Genomic DNA, 26,131 nt, shown 5'->3' with positions numbered 1-26,131 from the left:
AGTGAGACTTAAGAACACACCTAATTTGAACGTAAAAGAAAAAGGAAGAAGATGGAACAGAGAACTCAGATCTTAGTGACTGGAACATTCAGAGCACTGAGCCATCAAAAATATTGCGAAGTGTGGAAATACCGCTCTGCCTCTGGGTTGCCACAAATAAGTGAGGCTGGATTTTGGAAAATGGAAGTGAGGGAATGTAATTTTGGGCAAGGGCCTAAATGTTTCTCTAGATTACGCCATATAGTGAGAGCATAAGTAATTAGAGAACCTAAATTTAGTGAAAGCTGGAGAAGTGAGAGATGTCTAGGAAAAAACCAATTTGACTTCATTTGGGAGCCTGTATGGAAGAATACTGTGGGGTTTCAACCAGCATCAAATTGGTCTAAGTGTAAATGCCCAATGATACATCTCCAAATCTGCCAAGGCAACACCCACATCTGACCTATCATTCATTAACGAGGAATGACTAATGGAAGGTTTTTTACCATTCCAAAGAAATTTTGATAAAAGAGATCTGACATCAGACCAAAATTTATTTGGGGGGCGAAAGTGGGAGCATGCTGCTTTAAATCTGGGGGAAATGTTCATTTTAATAATTGCCAATCTGGACCTGAAAGACAGAGGCTAAGAGGAGCGGTTGGAGAGGGAGTCCTTAGCACTCCTGAAGATATGTTTATAATTTGATGCAGCAATGTCATGGAGGCAAAGGTAAATGTCAATCCCCAGATATCTAATAGACTCTGAATGGGGGACTGGTAAGAAGGAGCAGGACTGATGACTACACAGATTAAGAGGAAGGAGAGGTAAGTTGAACCAATTAATTTTATAACCAGACACGACTCATAGAAGTCAAATAAATGAAAAACATATGAGAGATCAGAAGGGGAAATACATGAAATAAATATATATATTTTTTTCTTTTCCTTTTGCATTTTTATTGTGCTTTTCTCACTACTCAAAGCACTCAGCAATTGCAGGTTAAGGGCCTTGCTCAAGGGCCCAACAGAGCAGAGTCCCTATTGGCATTTACAGGATTCGAACCGGCAATCTTCCGATTACATGACTTGCCACAAGAAAGACCAGTTCATTTGGTCAAATGCCTTTTCAGCATCTAAGGAGAGCAAAGCTGGAGCACAGGGAAGTTGTTGTACTTTGTTAATTATGTGGATAAGGCGTCTCATATTGTCCACAGCATGGAGAGAGCGAAAAAAGCAGGTCTGATCGGGGTGAATTAGCTTGGAGATTAACACCTGAAGACGGCATGCCAAGAGTTTAGCAAGCAATTTTGCATCTGAATTCATGAAAGATATGTGCCGATAACTTGAGCAATCGATTGGCTCTTTACCTTGTTCTAACAAAAGGGTGATCATAGCAGTACTGACAAAGCCATTAACTCAGGTAGCGGAGATGGCAGAATCAAACACTTGGAAAGTGTAAAACGTAAAAAAAACTTGGGTGGTAACCCATCCAGCCCTGGTGATTTCCCCAAGTGCATGGAGTCTAAAACCTCTTTAATTTCAGCAACAGTAATAGACGCATCAAGAGTAGAGGTATTATTTTCCCATAGCTCAGGGCGGTTTAGATTGGATAGGAAGAAGTTGATTTCACAGGGGTTTGTGGTTGGCGTGAGCAGAAAATACTCAAAAAATCTGTCTGTTGATCTCAGTTGTATTGTTAATAAGACACCCTAATAATATAGCAGCTGCCTCACACTTATGGAGCCTAAGTGCTAACAATTTACTTGACCTGGTCCCAGAAGCACAATATCTGGCTTGTGTCCAGTGGATGTCAAATTCCGATTTCTATAAAAGAACAACATTTAATTCTGTTCTTACATTAGAAATTAAGGACTCATAATCAGGATTAAACACATGGAGGCAGGCATTCTCCAAAGCAGTGAACTGAGATTCCAAGTAAGAAATTTTTTTTCTGTGGAAAAAAAATCCAGAAGCATAACTAATAAAAAAAAATCAAAAATTGCCCCTTTAAATGCTAATCAGACATAGGCAGCATCTTCCACAGAGCCAGAATTAATATTGATAAATTCTTCCAGAATACTTAATAACTTTTGACAGAATATAGGATCCTAAGGCAGTGATGAGTTAAACCGCCAAGGGTCTGCTTGAGGTGAGGCTGTTGAAAATTAAAACTGGGAGACAACAGACTTATGGTCTGAGAGTGATGTTGATGCAAGCCAGTCATTTGAAAGAGATGGCGTGAGTGAACATGACATAAAAATATAATCTATTCTGGATTTGCAGAGGAGTTCAGCATTCAAAAAGAGACAATTACACTTTGGTCAGGCACAAATTTGCAGAGGGATTCGGGGAAGTGAGGGTTATAGTGATGCTGCGGTGGAGGTGATTTGTCTAATAAAGGGTTCATATAAGCATTTGCGTCAATACCCAAAATAAATTCATAACCATCATAATTTAAGAATTGATTAGATAGTGAAGAAAAGAAGGAGGGTTGATATGCATGGGAGCATAACTTGAACATAATGTGAGCTTCCTGGCACCAAATTGAAGTAACAAATAGCAAAACATGCCAAGCTCATCAGAACCCAAACCCAAAATTTTGTTTGGGAGGTTACGCTGCAGGAGAATGGCAAACCCATACACTGTGACAGGGCAGAGGATGAGCCTGCCACAAAATATTACTTATTGCCAAGACACATCACATTATTAACCAGGAACCAAGCTTCCTGAAGGAAAGCAATATCAACATGCCTGTGCCACAAATAGTCTAAAATAGTGGTTCTTTTAGTATTGGACCCCAGGCCACGAACGATTTACATTAACCATGAAAGAGAAGTGAAGAAGAAATCAAAAAGGCATACAAGAAAAGGTGAGAAGAGAAAACTGTGAAAGTAAATCCTGAATATATAAATAAAGAAAAAATATATATATATATATAAATATACAGACATATATATAATTCCTCCACCCCAGGCATTATATCCCATGAACAGAAAAAAAAAACAAAAAAAAAAAACGCAAGACCATAATCAAAGTGCAATTAGTGCGCATGTGTGTGGATCGAAACAGGTGCAGGGTCCCTTTGTACCCAACCCAGTCTGCAAAGTATAAAGTAAAACAGGGCCAGTGAAGATCCATTATACACTCTGAAAACAAGAAAAAATGTAAGAACAGGAAAGGTAATATAACTAAGCCCCTGATGTCCAGCAGCCAATCAGACAAAGATAGTGACAGGGCCATCCAGCATCCCATAACTTACAAGATGGAAAAAGTAAACATATACACAAACCTCTTATCCATCAAAAATAAAATAAAAATATATGTAACACGATACAATGCATAACTAATAATTGACAATGTGCTCTAAAAAGTCTGCCATCATTGTTGTGCTGACTTCCATGGCAATTTTTTTCAATTGTGATTAATTACAGACCTTAGTGATTAATTCTGTGAATACAATCAATGTAGTACCATTGAAAAAAATTTTTTATAGTTTATTATATAGTAAAATCTAAATCATAGTATATTATAGGGCATATTTAACTGTGTATTCAGTGTAGAAATTGATTAGAAACAGAAAAATGAAAGTGCAGTTAATTTTAATGTAGTATACTTCAATAAAATAAGAAAATTCACAATTTAAATAAATCTTGAATTAATAATAAAATTAACTTATTTGACTGAAAACCTTTTGTTCTTCTGTTGGACTATGGCATAACTCAATCACTTTTAACAAAATATCCAAAAGTTCAATAAATATTTTATTTAAACAGTCCAGTTCCATTAAAGAAAGGCATTAACAAATCAGCTGCAATAAACCAACTATCACTTCAGCTGTAACAATTATACTTTAACAAATCAGAATCTGCCAAAAAATATAGATTTAAGTAATTTCTTGTTACTGTGCCAGTTGCTTAGACAAACAAACCTGTCTATACTTTCATTAGAAAGCGCGGCCCCTTTTTTCTCTACAATATTAAAACTATTATTGTTTTACATACATACAGCTAAAATGTTATGTTAGGTAGATTGCCCAGAGGGGACTGGGCGGTCTCGTGGTCTGGAACCCCTACAGATTTTTTTTTTTCTCCAGCCTTTGGAGTTTTTTTTTTGTTTTTTCTGTCCACCCTGGCCATCGGACCTTACTTATTCTATGTTAATTAATGTTGACTTATGTTTATTTTTTATTGTGTCTTCTATTTTTCTATTCATTTTGTAAAGCACTTTGAGCTACATTTTTTTTGAATGAATATGTGCTATATAAATAAATTTTGATTGATTGATTGATTGATACAATACGACTGGACAGTGAGAATAGCTGCTCATATGAGACAGTCGAGGCAGCAGATGCCAAGTATTTTTAAGCAAGATCTGCAAAGTCATAAGAAGTACCTGAGTGCTTTGCTCACCACTGCAATGCTGTCCTCTATCTGAATAATGGGCTCTGCTTTGTAATGATCAAAAGACGTGTTAGCAATTTCATCATGTGTCATCATCAGATGACCAGACCAAGGGGGACCTTTTCCTTTCAGGTGGTGTGACATCTGCTGTCTGGGGAGTTGTATTTTGCAGTCTTTGACTTAACCTCACCTAAACCTCCTCCCTTTCTGATTTTGGAAGGCATTCGAGGTCTTTTAACCTTTTTCAGTCAGGACAAGTTCAACATGTCTTTTCTAATGGACAGGTCAGCTTTCCTGAAATTTCATCATATAGCCTGTAACATCATCTGACACCTTCATTACACTCAAAAGATGACACAGGAAAGGCAAAATAATTGAACAGGACACATACTTTTCTCCCCCAAGCAAATATGTCACATATCTGTAATGAAAGCATATAACTCATATTATATGCACACATCAACTAGGATTTAAAAGTCTACAACTTCTGAGAAATTTCTTAGCTTTTAAAAGTACTGATACCAAGGTGGTATTAAGTTTATCAGAAATGACATTCAATACAATGGCAATGTTCTAACATTTTTTTATTTCATAAAACTGTTTTATGAGGGGCTCTTCTTTTTGTCGTATTTTACTTTGCTGTCTTCTTAGTTTGACAGCATTAGTTTGACTATGCAAGTGTCCAACTAACTACATACATTTTGCCAGCACACTATCAACTCCAAAATCTTGAAGAGCAATTATGCTTGTCATGAGTCTGGCTGCAGCCATCATGTTGCATGTATTGTCTGTGCCTACTATGGACACTTTTTCCACTGCAATGTATGAGATGGCATTAAATTTTTAAAATGGAGTGGTAACCTTTCTGGCTCATTATTCTTTGCACTCTTTGTAAGACTCGCATCTTGCCATCATCAAAGCAGCCTCACATTATAACATTTCCTTTACCATACTTGACAGAAGGTATCAAGAACTCATCCTTTCATTTGCTCAATGTCCATATGTATTATACTAGAGTAAAGAAGGCTGAAAATGGGGCTTTGCAATCATAAGTGCATAAAAAATTATAAATCAGTTATCCTAAGATGTAACAGCCACCAACCTTGGTAATGTCTTGCCTGAATCTTTAAGTCAATTCAATGGTAGATAGATACATATGAAGTATAAATTCTTTTAAAAACAATTTTCTGTGATTCCAAACCTTTGCATTGTAGCATGTACTGTACTAATAAAAACAGAAAAATAATTACATTATCAAAATGCAACTGAAATGTAGTGGCATTCATTTTATAAAATAGAACTAAACTCCTAAAATGTTAATTGATAAAAATTCTCAATAGATTTCTTTGAAAACTGACAAATTCACTAACAATCAGCATTGCTAGAGGATATCTTTGATGGGTGATGGTTGCTTTCATTGCGTTATTATTTCTTAACAGCAGAATTCGAACCCTTGGGCACATTCTGAATTAGGAGCTCATCTTTCCATCTCATTTCACACTGCTGCCAGTTTTAGCTGGATTATGCTTGAAGTGTCCAGCTAACTTTCTACATTTTGCCAGCACACTAACTCCACAGTCCTGAAGAGCAATTATGACCACTGTACACTGCATGCAATGCATGGCATGTGTTTGCAGGGCACGAGTCTAGCTGCAACCATCATGTTGTATGCATTGTCCATGCCTAGTATGGACAATTTTCCATATATTTTTCACTGCAATGCAACATCAAAAAAATGTTTAGCACATTCCTCTGCAAAATGTTTCTCCTCTGTGTCACTCCTAGTGCAAATGAATTAAATGTCCACAAACTGCCTATGTAGTTAGCAGTTATACCATTATAGTTGTGGTTGTTAAATGATATCTAGTAGTCACCCGTCAATGCCACTGCCTTTGCACTACTAAGGTGGTCCATGTTTATTGATTTTTGATGTTTATGTAAATCCTCAATCCACAAAGCAATTGTCAGATGTGATTGCAATGTATATATAATGTCAGAGCTTTCCCGTCTAATTATATTGAGAAAGCCTTCATCCTCAACATTGATCGAAGGTTTACAATCACAAGCAACCGATTTTACCATTGTATTTTTTAGCACAATCATCTTAACATTAGACATGGGTTGATTTGACAGATATTTGTGATATGCAGCTTTTCATGCAGTGCCAATGAAAAGATCTATTTTTGCACTTGCACATTTTGTTTTCAAGTGATTGGATAATAAAGTAGTGCTCCTGTGATATTTGATTTTGGCTGCACAAATATTGCAAATTACAATATCCTCTGAGCTGTCGCACCATTCCTTCACCTTCCCCGCCATCAGCTTCACCATGAGACACTAACTGAATGTTTAGTTTTTTAGGGTGAATTCTAGGATTGTCACAAGCGAAACTGTTGTGTTGTTTAGATCTGGGAAGGAATACTATAGGCCTCTATTAAAGTGTAAAAGTTAATGAAGTGAAAGAAAAAATGACGCATGTCACGCATTTGTGTCAGAGGACTCCTCCGCCGGTTTAGATCAGGTATGCAATAACCCACCAAGATGAGAGGGCGGGCTACAACTAACGTTTTCTTTATCTTCTTCCCTCACAACACCAAGAAGCCACCAAATAAGGGCACCTAGCCAAGCCTCTTCCGGTGTGACTGCCATAAACTCTGGGCATCCCAAGAGAAGATATCCTTTGAGACCAGAGCAATCCGCAGGACAGGGCACCATTTAATTTCAAACTTCACCTCTCAGTTGATGAGAAACCCTGGTTTGGGCATTAGTGCAAAGCCGTACATTTTCCTTTTATTTTTTTCATTCTCTTTGTTTCATCTGTCGATAGATAAAAGGGGCATCCCAAAAATCCTTTATTTTTGAGACTGTTATTCCACAGCCCGACCATACGCAATATGACTATAAAATTATCTGTAACATTTTAATGCATTCACTTTCCCAGCACTAATATATATATCAAGTACCTGTGTGAGTTTTTCTCTAGATATTCTCTTTTACCTCCACACATTACAAAGACATGCAAGTTAAATGCATAAATAAAGTTAAATAACAAATCTGGTTTGGCCCTATATGCATATGAGTGTTTATGTGAGTAAGCTCTTCATTTGAGTACCTCTTTGACCAGGGGTGGTTCCTACCTTTGTCACAGGTTGCTGATAGAGGTACTTGCTCCCAGTGGTCAAAAACTAAATAAATCGGAAGGAAAAAAGATTGACTGATGGATGGGCAATTGAACATCTGCAAAATGTGACAGGATCAAATAAGAAACTTTTGTTGAGAAGATTTAGTATTGCTTGTTCTGCACATTAGAAACTCAGACAAAACAGGGGTCAGAGCTTGTAGTGTGACTACTCATCCCCCTTTTAAATAAAATTACACATTGTGTCTACATGTGCTTCAAAAATTAATCCAAGTACATTTAGTAAAAAGAAATGTCCCGCAAAGAGGAAACAGTGAGAGTACAGTGAAAGAACAGGCAAACTTTACACAGTGTGCTATGCTCAACATATTTGTATGTATATTTGTAGAGTTAGGTGTGCTATATATTCTGCTTGCACCCTGGATTTGTCAGCAGTGCTAAAAACAAACCTACCAACTGTATTACAAGTTTTACAAGTACCAACTGTATTACAAGTATGTAGAATTTTTTCTGTACATGTAGCATCCAGAATACAGGCAGGAAAAGCTAATTTAAAGAATAGGAAACACGTGGCACAACTGTGGCAAATTAAAACAGTAGAAATGAGACTTGGCTCTAGGATCACAATGTTTTTACAGTTACAAGACCAAAAATGTGTTTTGCCATATAAAATATCAACCTGAGTAACTATAAACATATCACATACAAAGGGGAATTACATATTAGTACAAAGTTAAGAAAGAATAGCATCAGGCCCCTGCCTGAAAAATTATATAGGTCACCATCTTAGTCTCTTGCTTTATAATTATGTAATTTACTGACCAAACTGAAAAAAGACTGCAACCTATATTTCATGCTCAACAAATTAAATCAGAAAAGTAAAAGGTTAAAATAAGCTGTAGCAAATGTTAGTAACATGAAAAGTATTCAATGGATTATTTAATATCAAGCAAAATATGTTGCTTGATTTTTTTCCATAACTGAAAACAAAATAAATAAAGTAAATAAATAAAATAAAATTCTACCATCTTTTGATCTCTGGAACATAACATTTTGCTCACTAAAAACATCAATTATATCTTTCCTGGAAAGCGGTGTGGATTGCCTCACTTTTGCCAGAGGAAAAACTATTTATAAAGTTCCCTACTTTTCACACCCTTTGATTATTGTCTCATCTGCTGAGGCACACCCTTCCTCCCCTCCCAGCCTGAAACTGCATATCTGTCATCTTCTAACTTACAGTGAAGTTCACAGCTGGCCTCTTTGTATGTCAGTACATTTTTGCAGAAATACAAAACATTCATAATAAAGTTAAATATCAGCAAGCAGAAAGGCTTCTGAGAAGGACTACATTTGTAATAACAAAAGTGAGATGCAGAGATTGAGAAACTTTACATTCAAGCCAAATAACTTCTCAGTGTATACCAGAAACTGTAATAATGTCATACTTTCTTTTTGACTGTATTTGAACTAGTAAATTACTGCATCTAATGACAAATAGCTTATGCCTATAGAAACGTCCTTTATAATGTGTAATAGTTGCTCTGAAAAGAGAAAAGACTACTGTGTCTGTGACTTACCTTTAAGTTTAAACCAGCTGGCATAAACAAGGGGAGGGGGTCACTTGAGATTTACTAAAACAAGTTTGAACAAGGTGTCTGTTCAAATAACCTAATAACTTTAAAATATTATTTTAAAAGAGTGATGGTATAAAACCATTAGAACTCACATTACTAGATTCAGGGACTATATTTATTCTCAGGTTATGATGATAATGATATTCAACAACCAATCATAAGGACATCTACTGATGTGCACTTGGCATGTATTTCTTATATCTTGATTCTGATGTTTTATTTAATGTACAATGTTGCATTTCTTGTCTGTTGTTGGTAATATACTACTAAAGGGAGCAGATGATAGATTGGTGCAAGTGCAACAAAAAATCTCTCAATGTTGACAAAACTAAAGAGATGATCAGAAACTTCAGGAAGAACCACCCGGCCCACACTCCATTTTAAATTAAGAGTTCTGTAGTAGTGAAAGTGGAAAGCACCAAATTCTTTCTTGTGTATCTGGTAGACTTGACCAAGAAAGCACAGTTGCAACTTCACTTTCTATGCTGGTTAAAGTGGGTAAGCCTTCCACTCCATATCTTCACCACATTCTACAGGGGACAATATTGAAAGCATCCTAACCAGTTCCATCTCTGTTTGGTATGGGAACTGTAATGTGTCTGATCACAAGTCTAAACAACAAACAGAGTGCAATGCAGGAAACCATCATCAGGACTTATCTTCCTCCCATTGATGGCATGTTCACAATGCACTGCATCCATAAGGTCTCCAACATTGCTAAAGATCCCTCCTTTAATCTCGTTTCCCTGCTTCCATTCAGTAGAATGTACTGCAATCTTTGGACCAACACTGCCAAACCTATCAACTGCTTCTTCCAACCGGCAATTAGGCACCTGAACACAATCTTACACCCTCTCCCTACGTGTGCACCCTTATCATAGACTCTTATCTAAATAATGTTCTGATTCACATTGCTTTGCATTCTTTGTCAATTGTACATCTTCAGTCCTCACGGTTTGCTTTTTTTCAATATGATGTCGAATTGACAGATGTTGTTTCCTGTTCTACATTACCTTATGTGAAATTACCAACACTCTATATCTTTATATTGTTTATATTTATTATCTAAATATTACACTCTGGACCTGGGAAACATACTTTGGTACCACTATATTGTATAAAGGTATGAGTATAGATGACATGACAATAAAGCCCACTTGATTTGACTTGACATGCAAAAAATAATGTCATTTTACTCTGTAGATCTATTTGAGTAACTACAGCAAGTATTTGATTGAAGGGATTAATGTCAAGAGTCTACACCAGTGACTAAATTTAAGAGTTCGAACATTTCTTACATCCTTAATCTTAATGGCTTAAATGTATGTAAAATAAACATATGATAATATATTACATTTGATCTTCAACATTTGCACATTTAACTTTTAAAACCAGATGCATGTGCATGATTTTATCAGTAGCTTCATTTTTATTTTCGCGTTGTCAACCACGCTTCACAGCTATGCAGAGTAGAGAAAAAATGACAGGTGCGAAGTGAACAAGTTTGGGGAGTGGCTAGCATCCTACTAGATGCTTCATTGGTCTTGATCAGGACGATTGGATAGAAAGTGAAATGAAATAAAGCCTCAACTCTTTGGGTCTCAGAGTTTACTAATCATACTGGTTTAACAAATATAGTGAAACCTCGGTTCACGAACATCTCGGTTGACGACCAAAAAGTTCGCCAAACTTTTGCCTCGGTTCACGACCACACACTCGGTATACGAACAAGCCAGTTTCCCTTTCGGTTTGTGCGCGCCGATGATTTCCGCACGTGTTGCATTTTTCTCAGTCAGAACGGCCTTTCTGCTGCTGAGAGAGAGAGAGAGAGAGAGAGAGAGAGAGAGAGTGAGCCATGTGCTTGCCTGTTGGTGGGGGGTATTGTTTGTTGCATGCACGGACATACCTGCCTGCTGCTGAGGGGGGTGGGGGGGTACAGCAGAGAGAGAGAGAGAGTGCGAGCCCCGTGCCAGCCTGGCTGGTTCATTTAAGCGCAGCCGCTCCCTGTTCATTGTTCTCAGTCAGACATGCGTGCTTTACCTGCGCTCTCTTTGTGCTCTACAGTATTTTGTGTGCTTTTGCAGTTGACTATGGCTTCTAAGCAAGTGTAGAGAGGTGAGAAGAAAGTTTTGAAGAAAATTGAAATCGAAGTAAAGAAAGAAATTATTGAAAAGTTTGAGCGTGGCGTTCGTGTTACTGTTCTTGCCGCCGAGTAGAAGAAGTGAAAATCTATGATTTCGAACATTCTAAAGCAGAAAGAATCTATTAAAGCAGCTGATATTGCAAAAGGAGTTACAGCGTTAACCAGGCAGAGGCTTCAAGTGCTGGAAGAGGTGGAAAAACTGTTTACCAGTTTACTCATTTACCAATTTGAGAACCCTCGTGCTTTCAAGCAGCACAATGTAAACAAAGCCAGACTGCCAGTGATGTGGAGGGCAAACACGAAGGGTTGGGTCACAAGGACTTTGTTTTTGGAATGGCTGCATGAGGCTTTCACTCCCACCAGCTAAACAGCTAAAAACACCAGAAACCCAAGAAATCACAAGGGAGAAAACACCTGAAGAAAAACATCCCTCCATTGCGGAGCCAGACTCTCCCTCCTCTCCACCCAGGTCCTCCTCACTTCATGCCAGAACTCGACTCATGCAAGGTTGGTTTTCTTGGTGGTTTTTGTATTACGGATTTTTCAAAAGTTAATTTTTCATTCATTTGTTGCAATGTTACTTTTCTCTTTTTTCAAATGTTTCTTTTTTCCGCTGTGCTTAAAACTCATTTTAAAAAAAGTGTTTACAGCGATTTGGCTGTAAGGCTAATAGCGTGATCTCCTGCACTGTTACTTTTTTGGTTGCTTGTGGTTGGTTTTTAAATAAATTTTGGATTTGTTTTAATGTTTCTTTTTCTCTGCTGTGATTAAAACTCATTTTAAAAATAGTCTTTACAGCGATCGGGCTGTAAGGCTAATAGCGTGATTTCCTGCACTGTTATTTTTGTGGTTGCTTGTGGTTGGTTTTTAAATTAAAATTCGGATTTGTTCAAATGTTCCTCTCTGTTCTGAGAGAGAGAGAGAGAGAGAGAACGAGCGTGTGCTGCTGAGAGAGAGAGAGAGCAGGGAGCCTGGGTGTTTTTGTCAGTGTTATTCAATGTTTTTACATTAGTTTACTATTACACTGTGCATTCTATGGTGTAATTAACTATATTTGTGCTTAATCTTTACATATTTACATATATATTTACATACAGTTCATACGGTCTGGAACGGATTAATTGTATTTACATACAATCCTATGGGAGAAATTGCTTCGGTTCAGTTTTGGAACGAAATATGGTCGTGAACCAAGGTTCCACTGTATATGAATTTTAAGACTATTTTTGCAGACATACTTTACAGGGTACATGAAGGTGTAGGCTTTTCATATTTATTTTAACTAATTTATTCAAGATTCTAGCTCTCTACTTACTTATTTCTTCTTACACATTTAAAAATTACCTGCACATTACAAGGACATTAACAAAGCAGTGGCTAACTTGGCCCTATTTTCATTGTAACTGTATTACTAATGCAGGAGACTGGATTTGAATCCTATCCTAGTCATTATCTGTGTGGAGTATCACAGTGTCTACCATTTTGTCAGGAAAGTCAAAAATTCAGACAGATATATCTGAGGCAGCAAAATGAAAAAAGGAAAAAAACAATTTCATTATCAGCAAGAATTAACATATTTTCAAAAAGCTGTTTTCTACAAAGCCTGCAGTGACAGCAGTCTTCCAGGAACAGAGTTAAAAATGGACCATCCATTTTAAAAAATGCATGCATCAGACTGACCTATTTAAAGACATTATTTGAAATTAAAGGCAAGTCCCTCAACTGTAATATACTGTATATCTAACTTCATTGAACACATTGTGCATTTTAAAGATCAGCATGATTTACTTAAGTCCAATTTTTAATGGCTTAGAGCCCCTTTTTCTTTCAGCCTCACTGCTGCTTTCATTACAGGTTTTTAATGTTTAACATTTCAGTCTTTTTCTGCCGACTGACAGCATTTAGCTGCTGTACCAAAGGTGTACCACAGCAGCTGGACTGTTTAGTATTAATATACTTAATGTTTTATTGTCTAAAAAAGATACAGTCTAAATTATCAGTGTTAATGCAGATGATACCCAGATCCATGTAAACATATAAACATTTATTTCTGCTTTTGCTATACCTGCCCTGTCTCCCTACAGTTATACTGTTGTATGTGTTTTTACAAATTCAATAAATCCGCAAACGGCAACTAAGTGAATTGAATAGTTTTAATGTTTTACTTATAATATAGTTAACCTGCACATACTTCTGTAGGCTTGGAAGTAGATTACTGATAACATTTGTGCATTTGAGTAAGGAGTTACAGTCATTATTATACATTAAAGTTAAATGTCTAACTCTGAAACATCACTCACAAGGAAAATCAAATGATTGATTATTGTATGTGACTCTTCTCTACACAGTTGATCTCACTACAGAAAACTGTCTTACTTCGTACTTCTCAGGAATGTATGATTTTTTATATTAATTAAATTTTGTCTTCAAGGAATAGATAGCAACTTAGAATAATCTTTATGCAGGCACTGTTTTTGCACATATTATCTTCAGGACCTCAAATGCGTATTGACCTTATCTTGCTCTCTGTGAATCAGCCTATTACACTGTTTATGTCTATATCCATTATATGTTGCATTTATTTAAAAAAGGTCATCTGGCAATCTGTATTAAGCACCTGTTGAATTACTGTTGATTGGTGAAATTCACCAAAATGTTTTTTGCAGCACATATGTTGTGTTTGACCTAGTTCTAAAAATATTTTCCTGGCTGGCTTAGACAAACAGTTTGTTCCCGGCACCCCATGATGTTTTGTAAGGGCAGCATGACATCTGTAGCAGCCAAGTGTGCTTTAAGTGTATTACACCTCACATTTTACATTGCTGCTCAATCTGCAGTACTTCACACATGCATGATGTCACTATCCCATTGATACTTCAGGTGGATTTGAGCCCCACATGCAATAAAAAAATAAAGTAAAACCTGCAGTATTTTCATTTGAGGAGTAGATTAGCTGACCATAATGAGAATATTATGAAAATAGTGTGTAGTTCTGCATAGATTCATTGTATGTTGTGTGTTCACTGTTGGATGAAGTATATTATGTTCCTTGCTATGTAGCACAAATCAAGTAGTGACAGGAACAGCTCTCTGAGTATATAACATCCCTTGCACTGCAGGCTCTGCTGGCACTTGAAAGCTTAAACAGAGAAGTGATGGTACTAAGTAGCGCAGTAGAGCAAAACGATCTCTGAATCCCAGCACCCTGAGCTGCTGCCCTCTCACTGGTTGTGTGCAGGATCCATGTAAGGGAATCTGTGTGCAGGATCCATGTAAGGGAATCTGTGTGCTGAATGCATATGCAATTAGCTACATAGTGCAGAGGCAGTCAAAACAAACCTTTCAGGATCCTACCCCTCTTCCTTCTAGAGTGAGAAAATGCACAAGATCCTGTGAAATAATAATAATAATAATAATAATAATAATAATAATAATAATAATAATAATGAAGGATTAACTACTATTTACAAGGTATTTCTATCTTCTTGATGGAAGAACAAAATGTGAATCATCTACACAGAGAGATCAGATACAAGATACCAATGTGACAGCTATGTAAACGCCCCCATGTTACATGGATAATTGTGTGTGCTAGCCGAAGTGTAACCACAAATTATATATATTTTTACTTATTGCTAATTTGTGGCCATCTCTTGTATTTTGTTTGTGGCTATTATTTTGTCTGTGTATTTTGCTGCTTTAGCGCAGAGATTTGCACTGCTGCCTCACAACTCAGGTTCCTTATATGTCCTTATATTTTAGGACACAATAATTGGTTAAGCATAGTTGGCAGACACATTCCTAGTCCTCTGGGACATGTAAGGACCACTGCATCATTATAATCTACTTAAAACTAGTTCATTTCCTCTTGTGGTTCCTGAAGAAGATGCTTTGTCTGTAATATTTAAATAAATTCAAGGTAAACAGCCTCTAGATCTCTAATGCATTTTAAAACTGATGTTTATTTTCTACCTTGTTTATTTTTTACATTTTCCCTATCCTTTAATATAATTTTTTACATTACATTCAAATACTAAAGTAATTATAACACTTCTCAAAAAGCATTGTGCTTTATATGAAGTACATTATATATATAGAGAAAATCATAATCTGTTTGTTTGCCAATCACACAAAAATGACTGAAACGATTTTCATGAAATTTTGCATGTGTGCTGCTGTTTGTCCAAATTAAAAGAGGGGTTGTAATGTTTGGTGGCAACCCAAAAAAACAGTCCAAATGTGAGGACTACAATTCCCATCAGACAGCAGCAAAGTGCTGGGGTGGATGAAAAGACACTGTCAGCAGCGTGCTCAAAGTCTTGTACTGGACAAAGTGGGTTCTCAGCACTTTCTTCTCAACTAATTTGAATAACAGTTTTATTAACTCACTGGATTCCAGCTTTTGTTTAAGAATATGTAATTTTGTCTCACCCTGGATTGTGTTTAAATTGAATTTCCAAAAGTGATTTCTTCCCTGTTTATTTTCATAAGCCTTTCTGAGAAATATACAGGTCAAAACGAAGTGCACAGTGTTGCCAAACCTTTAAGGAGCAATGTTCCTTACTTTCAACCTCCCCAAAAACTTTTAACTCTTTTAAAACCTTTTTAGTGAGTTATGCGGTTGTGAAATCTCATGCAAAACAAAAGTGAGTATAACTTTTTCAACATTGTATACAAAAAGAAACTCGGCTGCTTTGCTCACCACTACCTATTTTTTGTGATGTTATACTATATATCATCAACAAAGACGAGAATTGGGATTTCACACAAGGACAAGGTAGGCACTAGATTTGTTTAGTGGAAGTCGAGTTAATTAGAACATTGTAGAAAAAAAAAAAACTAAGGAAAGTGTTAGCAAACTTTGCTGTTTCTTGATTAGTAGGTATTAATTTAAGTTGAATTTATAATAAGGCATGTATAATTATAGGTTTTGATGCCAAAACACACTAAACCAGAAAAAACAAAGAAGTAGTGTTCATGATTTCAAACCAGCAAAGAGTTATGGAATCCAGTCATGCACATGTAGAATACATTCTTGACTCATGAAAGCATAGAAAAAAAATTCATACGGCATGTTTTCGGGGATGGGGAAGGAAAACAAGATTGTCTGGAAAAATCCATACTTTATTGTGAGAACGTATAAATGCAAGAGTAACAGCAAATGATTTTGTATATGCGAATACAAAAATAGTATTTATACAGAAGAACAAGGCAAAAAAAGAAAATATTGCTAAAAGGAATTAGCACTTCTACTATTTAATAATGTAATAGGACTGCATACCTTAAATAATGTTATTTTTCTGTGCAACTTACCCTGCAGTTTCTGGTTTTCTTTCTCCATCCTAAGCAGAAGTATTTGCTGCATAATTGTCTTCTTCCACAATTCCCGCAGTTCCTGAGGTGTCTTTTTCTTTTCCTCTATTACCGGGCCTAAAGGGTTTTCTCCACACATAGGACTCAATGGAGATCCTGGCACAATTTCTGGGGCATCTATTCGATTTGTGGAGAGAAAAAAAAATTCTAAGACAAAAAACAGAGTAATATAAACTGCAATTTAAATACAATTAGCCTAATCCACTCTTAGGCCAATGATAGAGTGGTAATTGGGAGACCACCTGCATTTACCACTCAAAGATTAATTAATGACAGTCCACGGTTGCCTGGATATACTTCTGGAACAAAACAACCTTTGAATCAAGTTCTGAGCTTACTTTCTTCACCATTACCAGAATAATTTCTGGGGTCAGTAATGCCATTACAATATTACACTGCTCTGAGGTCTGAGTGACCTTTGGTACAGCAAAAGGTACAAATGATATCTGCTGAGATGCTTTTCCTCTGTACAGGGCAACAAAATTGCTTCTGTGCCAAGGTTGTTGGCTCTCCCTTTGCAGTTACCTTCATGGAAAAAAAATGTATTTCTTTCTTTTATGTTAATTTTACCCTTGACCAGTTAATTGGATTAATAATATGATTATACCTGCTGTGTAACAACAGTAACACTTACTATTACACTTTGTCATTTCTGTATACATATTAAACATTCAGACATAAAAATACATTTTTACAATTGGCTGTTTAATAAAAAAATGCAACATTTTATTTCTGCAGGTTAATTTTTTACACTGAGAAACAACAGATTATTTCCTTGTTTACTTAGGTAAAATGAAAATGTCAGTGTTTGTTTCATTTGCAATTTAGTATATCCAGATGAAAGAATTAGACTTTTTTCCAAGTCTATATGTACTGTATTATATTGTAAGCAGATCCCTCAATTTTTTCATAGCTATTAGATGTAATTTTGTCAAAGTACAATTCTTTAGTTTTCCACAAAGTGATATTGATGTGGCCTGCTTTTGGTAAAATATAGTAGCTGTCAGACATGTGCCTCCTGTTAGGCAATTAACTAACTGAATGAAAGAAGGAAAAAATACAGAGAAAAATTAGAAATTAAAAAAAAAAATTCAAAATTAAAATATGGTAATTTCCATTGAGTAATACATGAATACTTTCTTACTTAATGATTCTTTTCATGTATGGTACTGAAATAGGCCAAGCCACTTGTCAATACAATGGGATATACAGTATATGATCAAACTTTAAAAAAAAATGTTTTTCTTTTAAAGACAAAATATAAAATATATATATATATATATTGTGGCATCACCCGGCCGGGACGCCCAGGAGGAGGGCTTGTGCCTCCTCCAGACCGCGAGGGGGCGTCTACCCTGGTTGTGTTGGGGGTCTCGGGTAAAGGGCTTAGAAGCCCAGCCCTGTAGGGACCCGTGGCCACCGCCAGGCGGCGCCCCGGTGCCTGAATATCCCTGGAGCCCAGCACTTCCGCCAAACCGGGGTGTGTCTACGGAGAAGTGCCTGGAAGCAGCTGGAGCCCATCCGGGTTCCTATTTAAGGGGCCGCCTCCCTTCAGTCGATAGCGGAAGTCGTGTAGAAGAGAGACGGAGCTGGAGAGAGAGGACTGGAGGCGGCCAGGAAGGCACAAAGACTGTGAGGCCTGGACATTTGGGGGAGCGGTGCTGGAGGCACTGGGAAATGCACTGACATTATTTCTGTAAATATTGTAAATAAAAACGTGTGTTGGGTGAACATAAGATGTCCGTCTGTGTGTGTCCGGATTCAAGTCCACAGTATATATAAATTATATAATACAAGCACCTCTGGATATTTTACTAAGTCTAAATGCCTCTTTGGATGGTTGAAAATATAATGTCAAAATTATAGTTTAAGTTGTTTGCAAAATTTGTTCAATAAAAAGGTTCTATATTTTGACTGCAACTGTCATGCAGTGTGATTCCTTCTCTTCATTAGTGCCACCCCCTTGAAAACTTTCACTTTATTCGGCCAATGCAAGCCTGTATTAATACTTGCGTGCACATTAAAATGTTTTTTTGTACAATGTATAATTCTCATGACAGTGGAACAGGTTATTCTTAGCCAGTCTACTGCAGTAATTGCAGTGGAAAATGTGGTTAACATCCACTCATGCATCGGAAAAAAATACAGTTGAATACCGTGAACCCAGCATAATTTTGGAAAATATTGTGATATAGAATTTTGGTCATACCTCCCAGCACTACTCTGGAGGCCAATCATCACCCTAAAAGTGGACAGTAGAGGTCATGTAGTGTATGTGTACCAAATTTCAGGTCAATAGGTCAAATGGTTTGCAGGTGATTACAGGTGATTTAAAATCCTGGACAGACAAAACGAACAGCCACGGTGGCATATTATATATAAAGACTAGCAGAATACCAGCGCTTCGCAGCGGAGAAGTAGTGTGTTAAAGAAGTTAAATTTTAAAAATAACGTAACTTGATTGTTAATGTAATTGTTTTGTCATTGATATGAGTGTTGTTGTCATATCTATCTATATATATATATCTATATATATATATATATATATAGCAAAATACCCGATTGGCGAGAGTAAAAAGAAAAGGAAACATTTTAATAACGTAACATGATTGACAATGTAATTGTTTTGTCATTGTCATGAGTGTTGCTGGCATATATATACACACACATATATAAATATATATATACACATCATATATATATATACATATACATACATATATACATATACACATGTACAAATATGGACATATATACATATATACACATACATATACACAGTTATATATATATATATATATATATATACATATATATATATATATACATACATATATATACACACATACATATATATATATAGAAAAATACCCGCGTTTCGCAGCGGAGAAGTAGTGTGTTAAAGAAGCAATGAAAAAGAAAAGGATATATATATACACACACACACACACATATAAACATATATATACGCACACACACATATATACATACATATATACACATACATCCACATATATATACATATATATATATATATATATCTACATATACACACATACATATACATACACACTGTAACAGATTTAGGGTTTTCTCGCACCCTTGTACCCTCAGACCACACGTCAGACACCAGATAAAAATCCAATAATTATTTATTATAATAATAATTGTGCACAAAGCACCACCACTCCACTATTCTTCAATAACCAATAATAAACAATACTCAATCACAATCCTCCACTCCCAGATGCTTAGCCACCCTGCCTCCCAACTCAGCTCATCGTCTGGGAGCTCCCACAGTCCTTTTATATTCCCTGACCCGGAGGTGTTCCTTCCCAACAGTCCACAAGTCCTTATTCCTTCCGGGTCAGGGTAAATAATGTTTTTCTCACCCGAAGCCCGTCGCTCTTCCTATGACGAACTTCCGGGTCATAGGGCATGAAGAACTCTTGGTCCTCCCTGCAGCTCCCTCGTGGCCCCCATGGCATCCAGCAGGGCGGTGCATAAAAACTACATGGTCCATAATGCCCTGCTGGTCTTCTGGGGACCTCCATGCTGCAAGGAGGGCTCCACCTGGTGGCTTGGGGTATTGGCCGGGTACATGGCCGGCCATATCTTACAGTACTCCCCCCCCAGTGACGAATCATGATTCGGAGCGGCCAGCCCCGCGAGGGATGTCTTCCTCCAGGAGGAGTTGTTGTTCGGGTCCTGGCGAAGTCCAGAAAATTTCTGTGAGAACCTTGGGGGAATATTAAATAAAAAAGGATTTGTATTCCACGTCCTCCCAGGACAACTTCGCCATCCATGTCCCAGTCGGCGGCATTCATAGCACAGCAACCTTCCTCCAGTGTGTATCCCTCTGCGAGTCTGGAAACAGTCGGGAAACTTTCGCTCCGCCCCTTTGTCTACTGAGGAGGGTTCCAAGGCCGCCCCTGAGCTCTCAGCTCGCTGCTCAACTTTGTCAGGAGACCCCCTCTTTATTCTAGGGATCTCCAGTTTATTCTGAGGCTTGTCCACAGTTTGGGTCTCTCTATTAGTGAAAGAGAGCCCTTTTACTGTCTGCACGCCCTTTGATTTATAAACAACATGGGTCGGGGTCTTTAGGATCGAATCGCTCCAAGAGACAGCACCATCCAGCTGCTCTGGCTCGATCGGTCCTTCCCCCGGCCGCTCCGTAAACGTTTCGGCCTCTCTTGTAGGGCACGCATCCATTTGGCACCCACTATGGATTAAAAGCGGGCCCGGATCACACTGCGTCCCTATTATATTATATACGGTACCGACATTACCTGCCTGTACCGCCAAATCACATAACACGGGAGGCTCCCGACCAAATCGCCGTAAGTATTCATCCAGCTTTCTTAAAGGCGCTTCAGCCGCTGCTCCCAAGTCCCCAACGATCTTCTTTATTGTTTCCACCACCTGTAAAAATTTGTGCACGGGCTGAAGCAACTTTTCCAGCTTGTGCACGTCCAAAAAGTTACTTAATTCACCCGGAGGCATGCTCGAGCCATCATTAGCCTTACCCTCCGGGTGGGAGCCAATAAACACGGCCGCTCCTGGCACGCGTGCTCAGACAGGTCCCGCAAGGGAGTCGTGGGATTTGGAGTTCTTTTCGGAGGACTGCGGTGCCGCTTTTGGCTGACTGCGATCCGTCTGTATCAATTTATCAACGGACCGATCAATCATTTCCCGGACCTCCTTACCTTTTTGTAGGGAGAGCGGTACTTCGATCGCCTCCCCTTTCCCCTTCAAAAACTCAAGTCCGTCTTTTCTTGGCGAAGCCACAAACAGCTGGATACGGAACGTCACCTTCCTGGAATCCCTTGTGGTAGGTCACGCGTGTCCTCGCCGGCACCCGTAATGCGGAAGTGCTTCGGGTTACTCGTTTGCCTGAATGAGAGCGCGCCATCGCCTTCGGGTCTGTCTTCTGCCTCCCGCAGAGCCTTCGGATGGACATCTGGGAGGTATGTACATGGGACATCATGTGTTAATTTAAAAAGATTATTCAGTACATTCCCGTACATACCTGCGTGGAGACGTCCTCCTCGAATCTCTCCCGAAATGCGTAGCGCTCCATAGCTCCTCTTGAGCGCAGGCAATGCCGAGCGCTAGACCTCTGCTGTTGCTGGCGCTCTGCTTTGTCTTCTTCTTCCCCATGACGGACTTGATAAAGATGAGGTTTCTGGCGATTTTTTCTGTGTGTGTCGTGACGCTGTCTTCCCGGGGTATTCTGTCCACAATAAATTTTTTAAATTCAGGTCCTCTGCCAAACTGACGGCCAGAGAATCCTGCCGAAGCTACGCCAATTGTAACAGATTTAGGGTTTTCTCGCACCCTTGTACCCTCAGACCACACGTCAGACACCAGATAAAAATCCAATAATTATTTATTATAATAATAATTGTGCACAAAGCACCACCACTCCACTATTCTTCAATAACCAATAATAAACAATACTCAATCACAATCCTCCACTCCCGGATGCTTAGCTACCCTGCCTCCCAACTCAGCTCATCGTCTGGGAGCTCCCACAGTCCTTTTATATTCCCTGACCCGGAGGTGTTCCTTCCCAACAGTCCACAAGTCCTTATTCCTTCCAGGTCAGGGTAAATAATGTTTTTTCTCACCCCGGAAGCCCGTCGCTCTTCCTATGACGAACTTCCGGGTCATAGGGCATGAAGAACTCTTCGGTCCTCCCTGCAGCTCCCTCGTGGCCCCATGGCATCCAGCAGGGCGGTGCATAAAAACTACATGGTCCATAATGCCCTGCTGGTCTTCTGGGGACCTCCATGCTGCAAGGAGGGCTCCACCTGGCAGCTTGGGGGTATTGGCCGGGGTACATGGCCGGCCATATCTTACCACACACATATATACACACAAATAAATATATATATATATATATATATATATATATATATACATACACACACATATATATAAACATATATATACATACATATCTACATATACACACACACACACAACTATCGTATATGTTCAAGTGATATTTAAATTTTAAACAGAAGGAATTTTTATTTAGTTGACAGAATATTATTCCGGAATAAATCAACTCAAACCTTAAATAACATAATATTTTGCTCTCCATAAAAATATATCCTGTCTAAATTATACAAGTTAGAAATAAAGTAAACGTTAAAAGAACAAACATTCAAATTTCTTTACTCTTATGTAATTTTATATAAAAATAAACTTACATTTGAAATATCCCAAAAGATTTTGCTCTCCATAAAAATATATCCTGTCAAAATTATACAAATTCAAATATGAACATGGTGCATAACAAAACCTGGAAATATAAATAAAATGTGTTCTTTTCAGCAATAACAAATCAAATCATTCAGTTGTCTTTGCTCTTATGTCATTTTATCAGAGCTGGAAGCCTGGCATCTTTTTTTGGCAACAAGTTTGTTTATGTTTGGTGTGAGGTTCTGTGTTGTGGAGATTCTCAGGATGGATTGCAGGTGCTCATCAGTGAGGCGACTCCTGTGTGCTGTTTTGTTAGTCTTCATGACTGAGAAGAGCTTCTCACACAGATATGTGGTACCAAACATGCACAAGGTTCGAGCCGCATGTAGACGGAGCTGGGGCATTTTTGCGGGAATGGAGTGAATAAACTGTGCGGGCCTTGCAGTATCGTACTTTGCCTTCAGTGTGCCATTACACTGCAGCTCAATCACCTCCATCTGAATCTGCACAGGTGCAGTTTCCACATCGACAGCAAATGGGTTGCGAAACAACTCAAAATTCTTTTTTTGTTCTTCAAAGTCACCAAAGCGCCATGCGAACTCAGTGCGCAGTGCGCTCAGTTTATCAGCAAAGTGCGTATTTGGGAACACCGTAGTGCCGACTTGGTTCAACATTACTTGGCAACAGGGAAAGTGGGGCAAGTTGCACTGGTGCATTTGTGTCTCCCATAAAAGTAGCTTCACTTGAAATCACTTTGTGATTTTGCACGGGTAAAAATGTCTGCTGAAGTGTCAGATTCTTCTTTAACTCTTCTGCTTTCTGTATCTTGTGCATTGCATTCAGGTCTTTCAGGTTATCTTGATGTTTTGTCTCATAGTGCCGTCTTAGATTAAATTCTGTAATTACAGCCACATTAGCTCCACAAATGAAACACACGGGTTTACCGGCAATGTCAGTAAACATATACTCAGCCTCCCATCGGTTTTTAAAGGCTCTATGTTCAGAATCACCTTTTCTCTTCGGCATTGTGTGGGCTAGCTTTGCAATAACTTGCAGCATCATAAGCTAGACTTGATTGGCGTGGTAAGTGTTCGGCAAGGCAGTTGAAGCGCTGCATTATGGGATCTGTAGTTTATTGTATTACCAGTGCTTCATATCCCCGGACCATTAATAACAATAATATATAAAATGATCTTGCGGGCCGGATATAATTACACGCTGGGCCGGATGTGGCCTGCGGGCCTTGAGTTTGACACATATGGACTAAATAGTACTTGAAAAGAAATATTTTTTCAAATGTGATCGCGCAATTCAGATCGAGTTGACGCGCACTACAGTACATCGAGCCCGCGTGCTATTGTGGTTTTGCCTGCGTGCCTCAATAAGTCATCCTCCCCTCGCTCTTACTTTTTTACCATTCATCTAATGAATACACTGAGTATGGCTTTACTAAAACAATCATTGATCGCTAATAAAGTATCCATTATTCATACAGCTTCAATTGGTGATCTGTCTCAAACCAAGGGGATGCGAGGCTAAAATGTATCGGGAAGCGCGCGTACATACTCAGTGCATCCCCTCTCGGGAATCGAACCTCGGAAGCCGGCGCTAGGCGAAGCCTCTACTATTGCGCCACGGCGTGTGGTTTGTCTATTTGAGCGTAGCAGTATAATTCAGTTTTTGTTCAGCACTCTTTGGAACTGTTGCTTTTTGTCTGCGCACTGTGTCAGTTCACGTGAGCCGCTGAATATGGTTTTATATGTCACTCACTCGCTTCTAATTGTTTCGCTGCCTTCTTAATTATATAATTTATGTTTTCTTCAGTGGTTTTTGGAGCTCTTCCTGGTTTTCTACGTACTGCGTGATTACGTGGGAGGCGTGATGATGTCACACGAAACTCCGCCCCCTTACGACTTTCGAGCTCAACTCCATTACAGTAAATGGAGAAAAATAGCTTCTAGTTATGACAATTACGCGTAGAATTTCGAAATGAAACCTGCCCAACATTTTTTATAAATTTCAGCCTTCTACCTACACGGGAAGTTGGAGAATTAGTGATGAGTCAGTGAGTGAGTGAGTGAGTGAGTGAGTATTAGTTAGTTATTAGTATAGATATAAATATATATAGATATAAAATATAAACATATGTATTTTTAAATATGCTAAACCCTCTGCATTCAGACTACTGCATTTTTTTCAGGTATTTTTTTTTATGGTGACATCAAGTTAAAAATATTTTGTTTTTAATAAAACTTAAATTCTGCACTTATAATACTGTAAGTGTAAATCCTAATCAAGCTTTGCTGAATTCAACAAAAGGGTTGGATGTGACATCCATCCATCCATTTTCCAACCCGTTGAATCCGAACACAGGGTCACGGGGGTCTGCTGGAGCCAATCCCAGCCAACACAGGGCACATGGCAGGAACCAATCCTGGGCAGGGTGCCAACCCACGGCAGGACACACACACCAAGCACACACTAGGGACAATTTAGAATCGCCAATTCACCTAACCTGCCTGTCTTTGGACTGTGGGAGGAAACCGGAGAACCCGGAGGACAAAACATTAAAAATATTTTAAATGGATACATGCTAGGAATACTGTATACATCATAAAAAAAGGTTACTGCAACAATAATATTCAAATCTGAACAAATAACACTGATTTGCTAAAGATACACAGTCAGCCATCTAATTTTCTTCAGTTTTTTTGCAGTGAATAATTTAGTTTGTAAATGCTGGTTATCATGATTGATAAACACCATGTTAACGCACCATTACACAGTACTTCAGCATTGTCATCCAAACCTAACTGTGCATTAAATTTATTATTAATTTTCATTTCAAATCTTTTAAAGTACTGTACAGTAATCCCTCCTCGATCGTGGGGGTTGCGTTCCAGACCCCCCCCATGATAGGTGAAAATCCGCAAAATAGAAACCATATGTTTGTATGGTTATTTTTATATATTTTAAGCCCTTATAAACTCTCCCACACTGTTTATAAATATTCCCTGCACAGTTATACAGCATAAACCCTTTGTATTCTCTTAGATATTATGTAAGATTCATTGAAATTATGTATGTAAACACACCGTTTATATACAGTAAAACCTAAACATTATTTTAAAGATATCGAACGTCTCCGATATCACATATGTTACAGCCATTACAATAGACAGGCCACCAGCAATAAATACGTAAAATGCAAGAAAAACTGTATACAGTAAATGTGTGTACAGTGACACTAA

General features: G+C 38.1%; 1 protein-coding gene across 5 annotated transcripts in view; it reads right to left on the bottom strand.

Annotated features, from left to right (window-relative positions):
• Positions 1 to 26,131, bottom strand: part of tbc1d1 (TBC1 (tre-2/USP6, BUB2, cdc16) domain family, member 1) — a 294,800-nt gene that overhangs the window by 58,637 nt on the left and 210,032 nt on the right. For all 5 annotated transcript variants that reach the window (XM_039751281.1, XM_039751283.1, XM_039751284.1 and 2 more), the window contains one exon: positions 16,611 to 16,787. In XM_039751281.1, coding sequence (XP_039607215.1) covers positions 16,611 to 16,787 — 177 coding nt within the window. The remainder of the gene's footprint in view (positions 1 to 16,610; positions 16,788 to 26,131) is intronic.

Source organism: Polypterus senegalus, chromosome 4, assembly GCF_016835505.1.
Source record: "Polypterus senegalus isolate Bchr_013 chromosome 4, ASM1683550v1, whole genome shotgun sequence".
NCBI lineage: Eukaryota > Metazoa > Chordata > Cladistia > Polypteriformes > Polypteridae > Polypterus > Polypterus senegalus.
The sequence above is the reverse complement of the archived record's forward strand: the minus strand, read 5'-3'. Positions and strand labels throughout refer to the sequence as shown.